The sequence below is a fragment of the Fonsecaea nubica genome (assembly GCF_001646965.1).
Source record: "Fonsecaea nubica strain CBS 269.64 chromosome Unknown Scaff82, whole genome shotgun sequence".
Lineage (NCBI taxonomy): Eukaryota > Fungi > Ascomycota > Eurotiomycetes > Chaetothyriales > Herpotrichiellaceae > Fonsecaea > Fonsecaea nubica.
The window spans coordinates 69,589-85,313 of NW_019173755.1; the positions used below are offsets into that span (position 1 = coordinate 69,589).

The 15,725-nt window shown below is 53.3% G+C and overlaps 6 protein-coding genes across 6 annotated transcripts; 2 read left to right on the forward strand and 4 right to left on the reverse strand.

Annotated features, from left to right (window-relative positions):
* Window positions 1-1,389: 1,389 nt before the first annotated feature.
* Window positions 1,390-3,502, forward strand: AYO20_09198 (hypothetical protein; the record flags this gene model as incomplete). The annotated part of the gene is made up of 7 exons (XM_022647469.1): window positions 1,390-1,590; window positions 1,654-1,736; window positions 1,797-2,533; window positions 2,591-2,720; window positions 2,785-2,943; window positions 2,995-3,120; window positions 3,181-3,502. The coding sequence occupies 7 exons, from the start codon at window positions 1,390-1,392 to the stop codon at window positions 3,500-3,502; spliced, it is 1,758 nt and encodes a 585-aa protein (XP_022496562.1).
* Window positions 3,503-4,002: 500 nt separating this feature from the next.
* Window positions 4,003-5,938, reverse strand: AYO20_09199 (hypothetical protein; the record flags this gene model as incomplete). Its single annotated transcript, XM_022647470.1, has 3 exons — window positions 4,003-4,171; window positions 4,272-5,707; window positions 5,780-5,938. 3 exons carry the CDS (start codon window positions 5,936-5,938, stop codon window positions 4,003-4,005), a joined length of 1,764 nt encoding a protein of 587 aa, XP_022496563.1.
* A 1,019-nt stretch (window positions 5,939-6,957) lies between these two features.
* On the forward strand, window positions 6,958-8,025 carry AYO20_09200 (hypothetical protein; the record flags this gene model as incomplete). Its single annotated transcript, XM_022647471.1, has 1 exon — window positions 6,958-8,025. One exon carries the CDS (start codon window positions 6,958-6,960, stop codon window positions 8,023-8,025), a length of 1,068 nt encoding a protein of 355 aa, XP_022496564.1.
* A 507-nt stretch (window positions 8,026-8,532) lies between these two features.
* AYO20_09201 (hypothetical protein) lies at window positions 8,533-10,572 on the reverse strand (the record flags this gene model as incomplete). The annotated part of the gene is made up of 1 exon (XM_022647472.1): window positions 8,533-10,572. One exon carries the CDS (start codon window positions 10,570-10,572, stop codon window positions 8,533-8,535), a length of 2,040 nt encoding a protein of 679 aa, XP_022496565.1.
* Window positions 10,573-11,916: 1,344 nt separating this feature from the next.
* On the reverse strand, window positions 11,917-13,589 carry AYO20_09202 (hypothetical protein; the record flags this gene model as incomplete). Its single annotated transcript, XM_022647473.1, has 5 exons — window positions 11,917-12,257; window positions 12,326-12,459; window positions 12,527-13,139; window positions 13,195-13,441; window positions 13,500-13,589. The coding sequence occupies 5 exons, from the start codon at window positions 13,587-13,589 to the stop codon at window positions 11,917-11,919; spliced, it is 1,425 nt and encodes a 474-aa protein (XP_022496566.1).
* Window positions 13,590-14,441: 852 nt separating this feature from the next.
* On the reverse strand, window positions 14,442-14,982 carry AYO20_09203 (hypothetical protein; the record flags this gene model as incomplete). Its single annotated transcript, XM_022647474.1, has 2 exons — window positions 14,442-14,791; window positions 14,898-14,982. 2 exons carry the CDS (start codon window positions 14,980-14,982, stop codon window positions 14,442-14,444), a joined length of 435 nt encoding a protein of 144 aa, XP_022496567.1.
* Window positions 14,983-15,725: the final 743 nt, after the last annotated feature.

A 15,725-nucleotide genomic window follows, 5' to 3' on the forward strand; every position in this document is an offset into this window, starting at 1 on the left:
CTTCAATGTTCTTTACTCCTCGCAGTCCGAATGCATGGCCCATGAGCAGTGATCAGCACAACCTAGACGTCCCTATTTCGTATGAGTAAGGTACCCCGTCCGCGTGCGTCGTTGTTGTCAGGAGAGCCGTAGAGTACTCGTATATCCCGGGCAAAGAAACCGTGGTTCTTATTGGCTGCATTGATATGGCGCATATGATTGGCTGAAGTGATGCCGTAGTCACGTGACTATAACCCGAATACTGTCACGTGGCTGTAACATAAATTAGCCCTTACACCCTCTGGTGGTTTCTGTATTCACTTAACAGTCGCCATGGTGAGGTCCTTTTGCCCTTCTGACTGCTTTGATGTCTTTGGAGTCTTTGGAGAGAGATGGAGCTCGACGAAGAAGTCGATGTTCCACCCACCGTATCCCGTCTCTGGAAAACAGCGGGCAGACCTGGGAGTTGCTGATCCCGCATCCAGTTCCGATCATTCCGTCAAGAGGGTTGCTGAAATTCCGCCTTCGCTATTGCCTCGACTTGGCATTGCAGCTAAGAACCACTCGTACAGCGCTGTGAAGAGCTTAAACAAGAGCTGGCAGGGTTGGCAAGTCAATGACAAGGCTTTTGGGAGTTGGTCAAATCGGCGCTCGCAGAGAACCTGCCGACTCAAGTGACCTTTGGCAACGGCCATGTCTTTACCAAATACAAGTTCGCGGCCAGGCTGAGAAAGAGTGTTGTCACCCCGAGAGACTACTCGACCAGGCTATATGCCTGGAGACGCCCAAGCCTTGTAACGGTAGGGATATCATTCATCAGGGCCCTGCCCGCCTTTTAGACCTCGTGGATCAAATTCGCGGCCTCGGCCATTGGGACAGCCATACAGTTGTGTTTTCTCGTTGGAGCTCTGTTTTGAACGCTGTTGCGGTTTTGACGTGAACTCGGCGTCGCATTTCCTGGTCCATCTTGTTGCTTCTCAACTAAAACCTCTCTCAGACCTTGAAGTTTGGTACCTTTGGTACTTGCCGTGCATTTCTGGGGTAGTTGTTAGCCTGTCACCGAACAACGCGGCGTGAGACTGCCGTGGGCCATACACCCCAAAGTGGTTCAGCTCGCAACCAAATACGAGGCAGAGCCCCTGCATAGCCGAACCCACGAGGTGCTTTGGCATCATTAATTGAGTCTCCACAGTTCAATTCGCCACGCCCCCGCTGAATGTTATGTGTGGCCGACTTACACGTACAAGTGTATACCTCGTATAAATCACTGCTCAGTCGGCTCAGCGAAAGCGAGGGAGGCCGGCCCCGTTGCATGCAGCTTTTATTGCATCGAGTAGGGCCAGATTTCACCACTAGTCACAACATCAATTGATATCTCTCATCCTACAGACACCCTCTGGCTGACTGATCATGGACCTACTCGACCTGCAAAGTCCCTGGGGGTTCTCTCCATCGGGAGCCGGCGTCCCAGATATTGCAGACGAGCCCGATACTAGGACAAGGACAACAAAGTCACCTGGCTCGGACAAAAACGTCGGCAGAACGAGAGTCCCGCTGGCTACTGACGTTGCCCAGGTCGCCTGCGTGCGCTGCCGGACGAAAAAGACCAAGGTAAGCATTGTCTTATCAGGCGGTGACAGTCAAGTATCACCTACAGTGGCTCAGCCGTTCTAGTGTGACATGGATGTTGGTGGATGCAAGAAGTGCAAGAGGCTCAACCTGCCATGTGAGTGGCCAAACAGAGACCGAAGGAAAAGGTAAGCAATCTATTCTGTCGGCCTCCTGAAATCGTACATTGGCTGATCTTGACGTCTCAGTCCTTTGTTGTCGAAAAGACAAGCTAGCGACCTTTACCAGCGGATCGCAGATCTGGAAAACACATTGGCTGCTGCCCGAGCTGGGCAGTACTCCCAAACTGGAGGAACAGCGCACTGGGAAGCAGAGCTGTCCGGCTTTCCAACTGAGACAGCGATTGAACCAGCTGCAAGTTCGACCCTCTCCCTGGGCAACATCGTCTCGCGGCTCTGCGGGGGACAATGGAAACTAAACAGCGATCATGAAGGTCGGTATAAGTTCTTTGGGCCGACGTCCAGCTTACACCTGACCGAAAGTGTCTCGTCGTCCTTGATCAACCCCTGGGGCCAGGTCTCGGTTGGCGACGACGTCTTGCCGCGGGAAACCATCGATCTTGAGACCCAAACCTATCTTCTAGACCTGTACTGGAAATACCAGCACACGGTGCTACAAGTGTTCCACAAGGAATCATTCCTGCATGACTTACGACACGGGCAGACGCAATATCTGACAAAGGGTCTTCTCTGCTGTGTGTGTGCGTGTGCGGCCCGGGTGTCGGATCGGCCAAAGGTCAGAGCGCTTGCCCTATCAGCGCATGACGACGTGGAAGACGATGAACAGCCCTTGCTCGTAGCAACTGCTGCTAAGTATATCTATCAGGAGCTGAAGCACCCCCAGATCACGACGATTCAAGGACTCTTACTCTTATCTGTCCTTTACTCTGCGTTGGGTTTGGACACAAAGGGCTGGCTTATGATAGGTATGACCTACAACAAGTCTTGTACTGGCCACCATTCCTGACCTCGTCATTCTCTAGGCAGTGCTTGTCGGCTAGCCATCGACCAGGGGCTGCATTTGACCCCCTCCAAATTGGGTGTGGCAACCTTGACACCATTGGACATCGAAGCTCGCCGAACGACATTCTGGGCTTGTATAGTATTTGATAGGTGATTGCCGAGAGACCTTCCCTTCCAGCGAGCTTTGCGGGCTGACCGATGATACGATACAAAGGCTCTGGGCTCTTTATCTTGGACGACCATGTTGTTTGTCTCTGGACGATACCGACATATCGCTCGTTGAGAATCTGACACCAGAAGTCAGCTGGGAAACCCAGATGGCCTATGCCTGGACCAGCCTCATACAGATCGTGGGCCGCATCTGCAATACGCTGTACGTCGTTGCTCCAGAGTCCTCGCCAGACCAGTGCTGACTCGTTTGCAGGAACGGCGAAAAGTGTACCACGGAGAAGTTGTCCATCCTCAACGACCGGCTACAGTCGTGGTACAACGGGCTTCACCTGTCTGTGCGGTACAGGAAAGGCTGTCCGCCATCCATGGCCATTCTCCAGTGAGTAGATCGAAAGTCCCGGGGACACTTCGTCAAGAAAGCTAACAATCAAAATCCCAGGATGAAATATTGCGCGGCCATGATCCTGCTACACCAACCTGCGGCAAGGTTCGGTGGTGATTCTTCTGGATCGGTGTCTCAGACAGCAAACTCGCGGCAGACTTGCCGGAGCAACGCCACGCATATAACTCGGGTGCTGCAAGACTACCGCGAGACGTACGGCGACGCGACCTCGATGAGCGGTGTCGCGATATACCCGATAGCCACGGCCGCCGCGGTGCTTATTGGCGGCCTCGCCGACCGACGCTCGTCGAAGGCTGGGCCGCCAACGCCAAGGGAGCGGCTGATGGCGACGCCGGCGACGACGACAACGGCCTTGTAACAGCCACTGCAAGCAGTGTCGGCGAGTCCGTCGACGAGATCTTCATAATAGCCGCAAATGAGGATTTTGCCTACACCAGCGCTAGTCTGGTAGGGTACAGTCCTTTTTCTTTCGATAGTCTCCTTCCGATGACGGCGACGACGACGACGGCACCGTTCGATATCTCGTCTTGAATCTGGGGAGGCGGTGGGGCAATATATCGATGGGTTGGAGGATATAAAGAGCCTTGTATAAAAGGGCGTAAAAGAAACTGGGGGAATGTGCGCGGTTCTGCGTCATGTTGGAGTAGTAGAGAGAGTAGAAGAGTAAGACACCGAGAGGAAATGAAGATTAAAATCAGATCAGATTTGGCCACCCGAGAGACTCGGTCCCCCTTAATCCTGTAATCCCTGAGAGTTCATCCCAGACCGTTCGGAGACTTTTTTTTTTTCTTTCCTTTCAGGGCTGGAGGGCTGGCTGGTCAAGTCCAGTCCAGTCCAGTCTATTCGAGTAAAGTCAAGTCATGCCTCCTGGTCTTTCTCAGGCAAACCCTCTTCCTTCTTCTCTCCGACAATGCGACCGTGCATTTTCCGGGCCACCTCGTCGGTCATGAAGTCGCCGTAGTTGACGGTAAAGCACGCCGCGATCACCGCGACACAGGCAAAGGCCACCACGGCGTACCAAACATATCTGCAAATTAAGTTTTTTGTTAGAAGTCGTAACCACGTGTGAAATAATTTAATAACGTAAAGGGAACCAAAGGGGAGGACAGGGACGAGGCTGGGCTTACTTGAATGCGTCGGCGGCGGCAGAGGCGGTCGCAGCCGCGACAGCTGCGGTTATGGTCGGGTTCATCCCTGAAACGCCGCTCAGGTCGCCGGACGCAAGGGAGGTCAGCAGTGCGGAGAGACTATCCTGCGGGAGACCGGCTGCGAGGGCGGCCTGGGTCACTCTGGGCCCGGTAAAGTCGGAGAGCTTGTTGCTCAGGATCGTCGTGTAGATGGCCGTGGCGACGCTGGCGCCGCTGGACCGGATGCTCCCTAGAGCACCCAGGGCGACACCAATGTCTTCTGTCGGGAGGGGCAAGGGCGCCAGAGCAAGGGCGCAGGTCTCGACGATCCCGACCGTCAGACAGGCAATGAACAAAATGCCAATGCCCTTTGACTCTTGACCGGGCCCGACGGTGATCATGGCCGCCGAGAAGGCCAGCAGGACCAAGGTGGTCCCGACCATGAGCCAGCGAGACTGTGGGATCCATCTGCACATGGGCCCTCCGATGATCTGTCCGATGAAAAACGAGGCGCCCACCACACAGGCCAGCCAGCCTCGATGAGTCGGCGAGCCACCAAACAGGTAGCTGATCTGCTGGGGCCACAGGACCGTCATCGAATAGTAGACACAGCTGCCGACCATGGCGGTCAAAACCATGGCGAGATAGCCTCTATACTTGAACAGCCGCATGGGGAGCAGCGCATCGCCCTTGTGAAATTTGGCGTCGTAGACGACAAAGATGACCAAGACGACGGAGCCGACGACGATTGAAGCAATGACGTGGGCCGATTTCCAGGGATAGAGGATTCCTCCCCACGACAGTCCCATCAGGAAGATTATCAGGCCTCCGGTGAAGAGGAAAAGTCCCACAAAGTCTTGCCGTGCCAACTGTCGCCTCGTGGAGCGATCGAGATGGAGTTGGCGGAAGCTCGGTGGATGGTAGCAGAAGAAGAACAGAATCACAGCCAGTCCCGTCACAATGATGTTGAGATAGTACGACCAGCGCCAACCGGCTGCCGTTTTTTCAGCCAACGTCTGGGCAATGACGGGCCCAAACCCTGCAAACTCGATGGGAGACAAGAAGATGCCTGAGATCCAGAGTGGACGGTGCTTGTTCGGGACCAGTTCGGAAATGGCGACGGTGAAGGATATCTGCACGGCTCCTCCAAGTCCGTTGAGAATGTTGGCACCGATCAGACTGTCGACGCGGGTGGCGGTCGCTCCTATGATGGAGCCGACCAGGGAAAAGGCGTTGCCACCAATGAAGAACCATCTCCGGCCAAAGATATCAGATAGCCGCCCGATGATGAGGAAGCCCACGGACAGGCCCAGGGTGTATGCCAAAGCGACCCAAGTAATGTTCTTGGAAGGGCCGATATCCGCGTTGATGATGGCCAACGAGTTTGAAGGCAGCGACCAACCCAAAAGGTTGCTGATACTTCCCAAGGCGAGAGCCTATCCGTGCACGTCGCGTTAGCAATTGAATCTGCCGCTGAAATGGCAACACCAACAAAGGCCGACACTCACGATAACAGTGCCAATGAAGCCGACGCTGCGATAGTAGTGCTTGGGCAGGTTGTTGCCCAAGGCTTCTTCGTCAATGGCAAAGGTTTCGGTCTGGATGGCAATATGTTGTTCGCCCACCGAGTTGACCTCGACAGGGCGTGCGATTTTGTCTTCGTCCATTGTGTAGTTGGTAGCGAAAGAATATTTCAAGCCTTCGAGTGACCAACGCCCAGTCCGTCTATATGTAGAGGACCGGCACCAAGCTCCTTACCCCAGGCTTTGGTCCCCGCCTCTACACCTGACTTGCGGAGATAATGGTCCGGAGTGCAACGCCGAGGTTTAGACCAATCTCAACTTTTCCGTTACCACTGTCGCGGAGCCTTGAGCGCCGAGCAGTGCCAACACCAAGTACTGAAGTTCAAAAAGCCCAGATGCTCTCGGCCGCCAGCTTCCGCAATGCTGATGGTTGGACCCCCGTCTCCATTCTCGGCGGAAACAACCTCACCCTTTTATCTCACAGTTTCATTGGAGACGCCAGCATATTATTCCGCAGGAGTGGCATTGTGAGGTGTCTGGCTAACTGCGGAATGTATGTAGAGGGACGAATACAGAATGAATAAGTTTGGGTGGAGTCGCATAGAAAGATGATTGGCGATCGTACGTACCATGGACCAGTCTTAACTGGATTAGGCGATAATATGGGTCTGGTTCTGCTCCATTTATTCCGACCGAGAGCTTCTAGTGGAATATTTCATAGAGAGGACAGCCGCGTGGCAAGTCTTTGTAGCGAGAAGCGCAAGCTATAGTACTGTAGCTGCTCAAGGTATGTTTGACTTCACCTTGTCACCCTTTTCATCAGGTGCATCGCATGGGAGCGTATCTTGCCCACAGCTCAGGACCGGAAAATACACCAAGCCTGAATTGTTGGAGGCGGAACCCGTGTAGTTTCAGGGAAGGTCGACCGAGAACGCTGCAGCCTGACGTAAGACCTGATCAGGCATGCGAGGCAGTCAGGGGAGCGATCTTGGCACATGCCGTAGACGGAAATGACATTGACGACCAAATTCAACGAGAAATTTCCCCGCAAGCTGCGTCAAGCTGCAAAACACTGAATCACCTAAACGACTGGAGCGAACACTTGATAGAGATTTCCAAACAACCACGCGCTTCGTAATCGAGTAAACTAACTTCTGCCTGTTATGGGAGAATCATCCTCCCCCGATCAGTCGCAAGCCTCCCACCACTCTCAATATCGCCTGCGCGTCACCGCCGGGCCTTCGTACGATTCCGCCACCCACAAAACCGTCCCCGTCAACAGCCCCGAAACCCTCACGTTCGAGACCCGTTCCATAATCTTCTCTGTGTGTGTCCGCATTCGCCATTTCACAGGGTTTCCGCCCTCATCCCCCGTCACCGCCGAGAAATACTTCACCTCCGACCTCCATAAATATGACCAATACAGCATATCCTTGAGTTTCGTCCCCAAGCGGGACATTCCGGGTGAAGAGCTGGTGTTTGGGAATGATTTCGACCGGCCTATACGAGATAGGTTACCGCCCGGATTCAACCAGGCGTTTAGAATTGTGAAATGGTGGATTGATCCAGGGTTAGATGGGGATGTCTACGCGGAGAAACCATTCTTGTATGGTCCGGCGCTGAGTAGTTGGAATATCTTGAGGATTGGCGACGAAGTCATACCGAAGGACCAGCTTCCATCTTCGTCCCCATCGTCAGATGTCGAGGACCAGGACGGTGAGGCCGAGGTCGACGAGGATGAAAGCCACGCATGGAAGATCCCAGAGGAACATACTGAGAACTTCCACGACGTCATCGTCGAAGAAGGCGGCGAAGGTACAGGTCTCGCCCTGCGCTCCGAGGCCAACATTCCCGCCGACCCTCCTGGCCGGCAGAAACACTTCCTCAATCGCACAAATCTCTCCTCTTTCACCTTCGAGCGCGGCCGTCTCTACCAGTCCGATTTCGGCAACCCGTACTTGGACTTCAACGACTTCTCCCTCAAGTTGCCCGGCTTCACACTGAACGTGATCCAATACGTCGACTCCAAGACGCATGAGCTGCGATATACTCTGAAAAACAAGAGGAGCGGGGAAGTGTATGGCGTGGTCGTGTTTACGTTACTGTTTGGTGACGAGTTGAAGGAAGCAGCTCGAGAGTATGGATCAGACAATCAAGATGGCGCGCACGTCCAAGAAGAGCGCGATAGAGACAGCGAACGCATACCATCGGACGAGGATGACATTGATTGATAAATCTCGCGGTCGATAGAAAGCACCCCTCCACCGGACATGGAAGAGGGAATGAGAGATTAATGATACCCCAGCAAAAGAACGACGATAGAGATAGAGAGAGCACTTGTTTTGCCTCTCCTCTCTTGTTCCCCATTCAGCTTTGATTTTGGTCGCCGAACTCCTCGTCGAATGCTGGGCCTGGCTTCTTCACGATGAATACACGTTTGGAAACAGAATTTGACGATGAATACACGATACTTCACTCCTACAGCGAGAAACGAGACATAAAACATGCATTTCCAATTCTTTTTGTCATTCATTTTGCGCTTTGCGCGCTCGCTATGCTCACTGCCCTTTTCCCCAGCAATTGGCGCTGGTCGCCGTCTCTTTTCTCAATTCTACGTGCTCTTTGCGCACGTTTGACTAAGGCGACGACCTCTTGCGGTCGACCGCCCCACCGAGAACAACCACCACCACCACCACCACCACCACAAGACACCGGACAATCGCCACCGCCACCGCCCATCAGAGCGTGGTGCCGCTCACGCGGTCCTCCAGCTCGATGTCGCGCTGGTCACCACGCGTGCCCATGCCAGCGCGCCAGTCCTCGGGGATCTGGGCGCGGCGGGCACGCATGTGGCAGGTCAGCTCGCCGTTGGCCGCCTTCGCGACCAAGAGACAGCTGCTGACCGCGCAGGCGGCGACGGCAAAACCGACAACCCCGACAAAAGACCAGCCGAACGCGTTCTCCAAGGCGGCGATCGACGCCCCGAAGAGCGCTGGTGCCACCTTGCTGTCGATGAAGGTGTAGCCCAGGAGAAGCACCAGCGCGTTGTCGACGTTGGCCGGGTAGCCGGCGTCGTTGGCTTGTTCCAGCAACGCCAACTGGGCCTGGAGCCCGACGTGCATGAAAATGTTGCCGGCGATTGACAGGGAGACGGCCGCGCCGAGGTATGTCGCGAACAAGACGAACGCACGGTTGTGCAGCGGGTGTTTCTGGCGGGCATCCTGGCTGCCGCGCGCCAGTGGCGACTGGAGCAAGTCCATGAGCTGGTGGCCCATTGACAAGGTGATTGTAGACCAGGAACCGATGCAAGCAAGACCGAGCTCTTTGGCGATTGTCGGCAGGCCCTCTGAGCTGGGTAACACAGATGGCATGTTGATGAAGAGCAGGACGGTGCCGAGGAGAAGGAAGACCGATGAGATGAGGCTCCAGAAGCTGTAGCTTGGGATCATTGGGCAACGCATGATCAAGCCGCCGCCGAGGTACACTGGCATCATCAAGACTGGGATCAAGTATGGGCCCGTCATGGTGAAGAAGAGGTAAAATGCCGTCTTGACTGCTGAGGGCTGAGGACGCGTGAGCAGTTGATAGAGCGTGGTGTAAGAGAAGCCGGTCTGGAAAATGGCAGCAGTGAGGAAAATGAGAACGAACAGAGCCATGGTCTTGAAGTTTGACAAGTACTCGACAGGGAACAGACGAGTCGATGGTGAGTTGAGAATTCGGTATGCTTGCTGGAGGATGAGCAGCACGACCAGGACGACGCCAATGACTAGAGAGATGTAAAGGTATCCGCTTGTCCATGGAATCAAGATGCCAGCGAAGTTGAATGTGACCAACAGTGTGATGATGCCGAAGAAGCAGAGCAGGCCGCCGAGGGTGTCGATGCAGTTGATGCGATGGCTCCAGTTGAAGACCGGACCACAAGCCCAGGGTGCGTTTGCCGCAATTTCAACCTCTGTGGGAAGCAGGTAGAAGAGGAAGACCAAGGCCAGGGCGAGAAGCAGGAAGGCGGTGTAGAAACCCCAGGACCAGTTCTTGTTGCGATGAGCAAAGATGGAGCCGAAGATGGGACCGACGATCAGACCGAGTGTGGAACTGAGGGTGAGGAAGAAATCGCGTCGGATCTTGTCTGCGAAACTGCCCTTGTGTTCCAAAAAGACCAGCATGCCAAAGTGCTGACCTGCCAGACCCACGCCGAGGAGAATTCGGGTGTAGAAGAGGAAGGCCATGTTCGGGGCAAAACCAGGTGAGATGGTGGCGATCAAGACAATGAAGGCGAAGACGGTGTAAATGTGCTTGAACGGGACGACGACATAGAGGTGGCCTGCAATCAGTGCCGTGGCTGCCGCTCCGATGGCTGGACCAGCGATGAGCCACTGAAATCCTTGGACGTTGAGGTCATAGATGATGTTTGGGATCATGACCGGCATCATGCTCTCGGTGACCATGGTGAGAAGATTGACAGAGGCCAACAGCAGAGCAGTTGCAACCCATTTACTGGTGGTTGTACGGTCGATGTTGATGTTTCCTCCTCGTCCATTGTTCACTTGCGGCTCAAAGAGGTTTCGAGCGACCTGCGACGCCGCGGACCAGACAGTGGCTTGGTAGTGGCTGCTCGAGTCACCGAAGATGGCGCTGGTGGAATTGTTGTTGGCGGGTTCAGGTTCGATGAAGACTTCTTCGACGGTGAAGCTGGTTTCGACTCGGATGACGCCCTCGGGCGGAGTTGGTGACCTCGCGTCGCTCCAGCCGCCAGCCATGACGGTGGTGGTACCAGGCATGATGAAGTCAGACTCGAAGGGATCAGAGTGAGTGTGGAAGCTGGGAGGACCGCCAGAGAGATGACTGAAGCTGGGTGGAGGAGATGGATCTGAGCGGCGTTGAGAGTAAGCGGAAGAGTGAGAGGAAGAGAGGTGAGACCGAGAGCGCCGAGAGCGACGAGAACGGTTATTCAACGACATGTTTATTTTTTGTTGCGCGGCTCAAAGGCTGAACGCTCCTCTGCGATGCAACGGGGATCTTTGGATTCTGGCGGATCGTTGACGAGACGAAGTGCGATGTGGTGGTGATAGATCTCTTTTTGTTTTTCACGGTCAGTCCTCAACTCTCAAACGGCGCACAATCCATCTCGAACTCACCACTGATCAAGTTTCTTGCAGAACAAGAGCAAGTCGACCTGACAGCGTCTGCAGGTAAAGTGACGGTGCTTTGACAATGTTCCTGTGAGCTGTATCGATCACAAGAACAGTGGAAGAAAGGGAAATGTTGATGGAACAAGGGTTGATGATGATGATGGTGGTGGTGGTGGAAAAGAGCCAGGAAGAAAGAAAGAAGACGCGACCAGGTGAGGGATTTCAAAAGCTGGTCCGGCACAGCACAGTGGGAAGTGATTCTTGTCTGTTCATTTCATCTGCTCTCTCTCTGTGTCCATCTGCCTCTCACTTGATGCCATCCGCTCAAGCCGAAGAGCAGCCGGCTGTGCGGGCAATTGCTAGCAAAACATCTGCTCTCAGTCTTCTGCCATCCTCGTCAGGTCAGGCCAGGTCGAGATTTGTCTGGCCATAGAGGGCTTTGTTGTGTTTGTGCCCATAGCCACCAAGCGGCACGCACACGCACACGCACAGAGAGAGACAATCACGTCCTGACCTGTCATATCCTGGGGATCCAACCAGATCAACTGCAATTGTGGAAGCTTGTGGTGTTCAGTATTAGTATTCCACGCACGAACCGGCCTGGTATCAATCCTGGTCCAAAGTCCATTCTCCCAACCCATATTTCATTCCCATCCATCCATCAACAGCCCCCTTCCCTCGACAGACGTCGTATTGAGAGCCATGCGTACACAACGAAGCTGCAGAGCTGTTGAGAGATCAAATACAACCTTGATGTGCGTTGCAAAAAGAGAAATTTCCACCGTGTTCAAAGCATTCTATATCTTCACTAGCACTGCAATTCAACCTTGCAACCTTCGGCAATGGACATGACGAGGGTCATGGTTTGCTTTTCCACCCCAGTCCGCTCGACTACTTCACCCGGAGGAAGTCTGATGGTGGGAAAACGCTGAATTAACCGAACAATGGTATAGGCAGCCTCAGTCACGGCAAAGTCCACTGACCGTCATCCTGTCAGTCAGCATGTTGTTCCTCACTCAAATATTTGGGTGGTGGAAAGATCATACTGCCCAGACATATCCGTGGCCCACCATTGAAGGGAAGGTAGCCCCATTTGGCATTGGTGGGATCCTGGTTCAAGGGCATGTCTTCATCCCATCGTTCGGGCCGGAAGAGGTCGGCGTCCATCCCGTAGAGGTCGGGTCTTCGATGCATAGCATAGACGCTATACGCAACAGAAGCACCTTTGGGGATCAGCACGGGAGATTTCCGGTCCGGTCCGCCTCCCGTAGGCAGAATGGTCGTCCTCGTGGCTGTTCTGGAATTCACAGGCACTGATGGATACAGTCGAAGAGCTGTCGATTAAGTTAGTTAGTGCCGAGTAAAGTTTGGTATACAACTTGGGAAGTGTGGAAAAACGGACTTTCTTTGATGACGTTCTGAAGATAGGTCATACTCCGAAGACTATTCCGGTTCAATTCTGCCTCGCACTCGCAGGCATCACTGATTTCTGATCGTAGTTTGTCGAGCACTTTGGGGTGTCTGACCAAACTAAAGCTGTGGATCAGAGTCAGCATGTTTTCAGAGGCTTGTCGACAAAGGAGCATGGGATTTGTTTCCGTACAATGTCCATGACAGAAGACAAGCTGTCGTATCACGGCCTGCAACTAACAGGTTTATAATCTGACCTCGAAGCGCACGTCGGTCTGGTATTTCCTTTGCCACTGTATCGAGAAAACCAAGCCCCCTTTCATCGCCTCCCACACTTTTTCCTTTATGCAATAAATTTCGGTCGATGATCTGGTCTGCAAACTTGTGCACATTTCTGCAGGCTTCACGGAATGGCTTGCCGCCAATCATCCAGTACAAGTCGAGCAGTCGAAAGCGTTTGGCGACATATGCCTGAGCAGGATTGAATGCAACGGCAAACGACTTCTCCCCGGCTGATTCAGGGGTTCGGAGGCTTCTGACAGATTCGCCAAAAAGATAAGCGGTCGTGGTGTCGAGGGTGAGGCGAAAGAAGAGCGGCTGGAGGTCGACGACACCACCACAACTTGAGATGGCATTGAGGAGGTCATCGATAGCGTCTCGGAAAATGTCCAAGTTCTCATACTGCTTGTGGACGAACCGTGGCCGGAGCAAGTCTCGCGAATGCTTCCACGCAGCACCTTCTTGAGTGAAAATACCATCTCCGAACATGGGAAACGTTATTTCTCTCCTCAACCCCATGCTGAAATCTGGCCAAGGGGGTCAACTTTCCATCGTGCAGGCGGGATGTCGAAGTAGGCTCACCACTGAATTGCGAGCTTAGTATAGCTTCCAGGTTTGCCGGGTCGATAGTCCCGAACGCTTTTGACCCTAAGAATACCTGTTCAAGGGTATTTCCTGTTTGACGAAAGTGGAAAAGGAAAAGCTCCATAAGTCTAGATTCAGCATTGGCTTGGAAGATCTGCTCAAGGCGGTCGAGACCTAGAGGTCTCTGATTTTGAAGCCTTGGAGGCGGACGGCAGCCATGAAGGTCCGCGATAGCACTATATTCCTGAAGCCCAGTCAGTCAGTCATGTTGTGGCTCCTGGGGGACCTGATGGTTAACCTACCTCATTTTTTTGCTCTTCTGCCACCCGGTGAAGCACATAAAGAGCAAGGACACAGATGACGGCTATGACTAAAGAGAAGTGAACATCCATGCTGTGGTTGGTGTCAAACACCCTCCCTAGGTCGACATATCAAGAGAAGTGTTGCTAATCTCTCATGATACATCGTCGTATTTGGCGGTCTAGTAGATGGCTGCTCAAGACAGAGACATTGTGGCGATAAGAAGGTCTCAAAATCAAAGTGCGTCCAAGAGATCAAAGTAGACACAATCAAGGCCATAGGCGCTTGATGAACCAGTAGCAAGAGCATCGGGGAATTTTGACGGGTTTTGATCTCAGGCATCCGGGCATCAGGGATGATTATTGGAAGGAGGTGAACGGTGAGAGGGGGAGGAATGGACCTTTGTGTAACCATGAGTGAGCTGGGCAATGATGGCACCTCAAGGTGCATTGACGTATTGATGCATTGGATGCAAGGAGCCCAGACATGATGACCAAAGAAAGACAAGAGTTTCAAGCAGATCCTAGCGCCAGCTGATCCCCACGTTTCGATATCTACGAACACATGCTTGGGTTGTGATATTGCCACTTTGCCCCGCCGAGCTGCGGGCGTTGGGGCATCAAGGTGTGCCGGCTGCCAAAGTCTCGTCGCCACAGGCACGATCTGATGTGCTACCGATCCCAGAAGATCTCCGTGGAGAGAAAAGTGAGATTGATCAATAGCCTGAACATCAAGTTTGGTAGAAGCATGAAAGTACATAGTCATATGGAGCTTGTTGTGCCTATGTTTAGCAGCCTCAAAAGAGCAAAAGAGCCGACCGAGTCCCGGTCATGTCAGCGGCACTCGGACACATTCCCCCCCTTCTCACTATCTTTTGAGACACGAGAACAAAGCTCCAATAAGTCCTTTCAGCCCTCCTGTCTCTCAAGAACCTGGGCTGCCGATCAATACATGTACAAGCCAGGGGCCCACTCTCCTTCGCCTTTCTCCTCCTTCTCGATAGCATCCAACATCCGTTTCTTGATCAGTTCTGGAGGCGGAGGGCCCGCACCGGCAGGGACCTTGCTGGTGTCGGCACAGAACAATGGCAGGGGCTTCACGCTGTCGGCGGCTGACTTGATGGCTTGAAAGTCTTCTGGCGTGAAGCCGCCGCCGATGATGATGAGTGAAATGTCGGACCGGCCAGCTCCCTCCGCGTTCGAGCCCAGACCTGACGAGGGAGGGCTGACGGTGCCTTTCAGCAGGCCCGGGATCTCAGAGACTGCAGTATCGGTGCTGTTGCAGACATGGACGACTAACACGATGGGGGTTCAGTTAACAATGAGCCACTTCGATTGAAGCAATCTCCAGTTGATAGAGGTCCCTCTCGCAGGAAGCGCCGTCTGGGACAGAGAACTCACCCTCGATCTTGGGAAGAAGATTCTTGAGCATGTATTCAGTCAATTGCGGATGTTTACCGCAGAGGACGGCAGCAACTGGAGCCATGTTTGACGTGTTTCTCTGTATCTCAAATTAGCCGGATGGACAGTTGAGAGGGTTGGAATGCTGCGTGTGCCAACGCCATACCGTAATATCTATAGAAGTCGGAGTGATCTTTGTAATTAATTGTAAGCACCAGCACAAGAGAGAACTTTTGGATTGTAGAGAAAAATGAGAAGGACGTGAAGCGAGTACACCAGGCACAATTTATTTGTTTTGAATCCAACTACAAATGCGGTGAGCCCGTGAGAGAGCACAGGGGGTTTTGTCTTGCAGACTTGGCAGGCAAGCCCCCCAAAGGTTGAAAGGAGTATGAAACTGCATAAGCGTGCGAGTATTTTGTTCTATGTGGTCCTTGTAAGAAGGATGCTCCTGAACGAACAAAACCTAGATGTCACGCAATCGAGCTGGTCGTCGATGGGTTGAGTGCCTTTGAAAGGATAATAAGGTAATAAGATACATAAAAGGGGGGATCAGCACTCCAGAGTCTCAATACCTACGAAAATCAAGGTGTCCTCCCCCCCTCATGGTGGTGATGGTGCCTGCTAAGCTTCCAACGAGGCGCATCCAGCCGCATCCCAGGGGATGGAATCCATCTCCCTGCAGCAAGATCAGCAAAGCTTCGAACTCCCCTCATCTGGGACCGAAGTATTTACTTGAAGCCATGCACACCCCATGTTAAACCAGTCACACACCAGTCAAAGCTTCTGGTGCCAAGATCCCGAGTCCAAGTACAGAAGGAGTACATA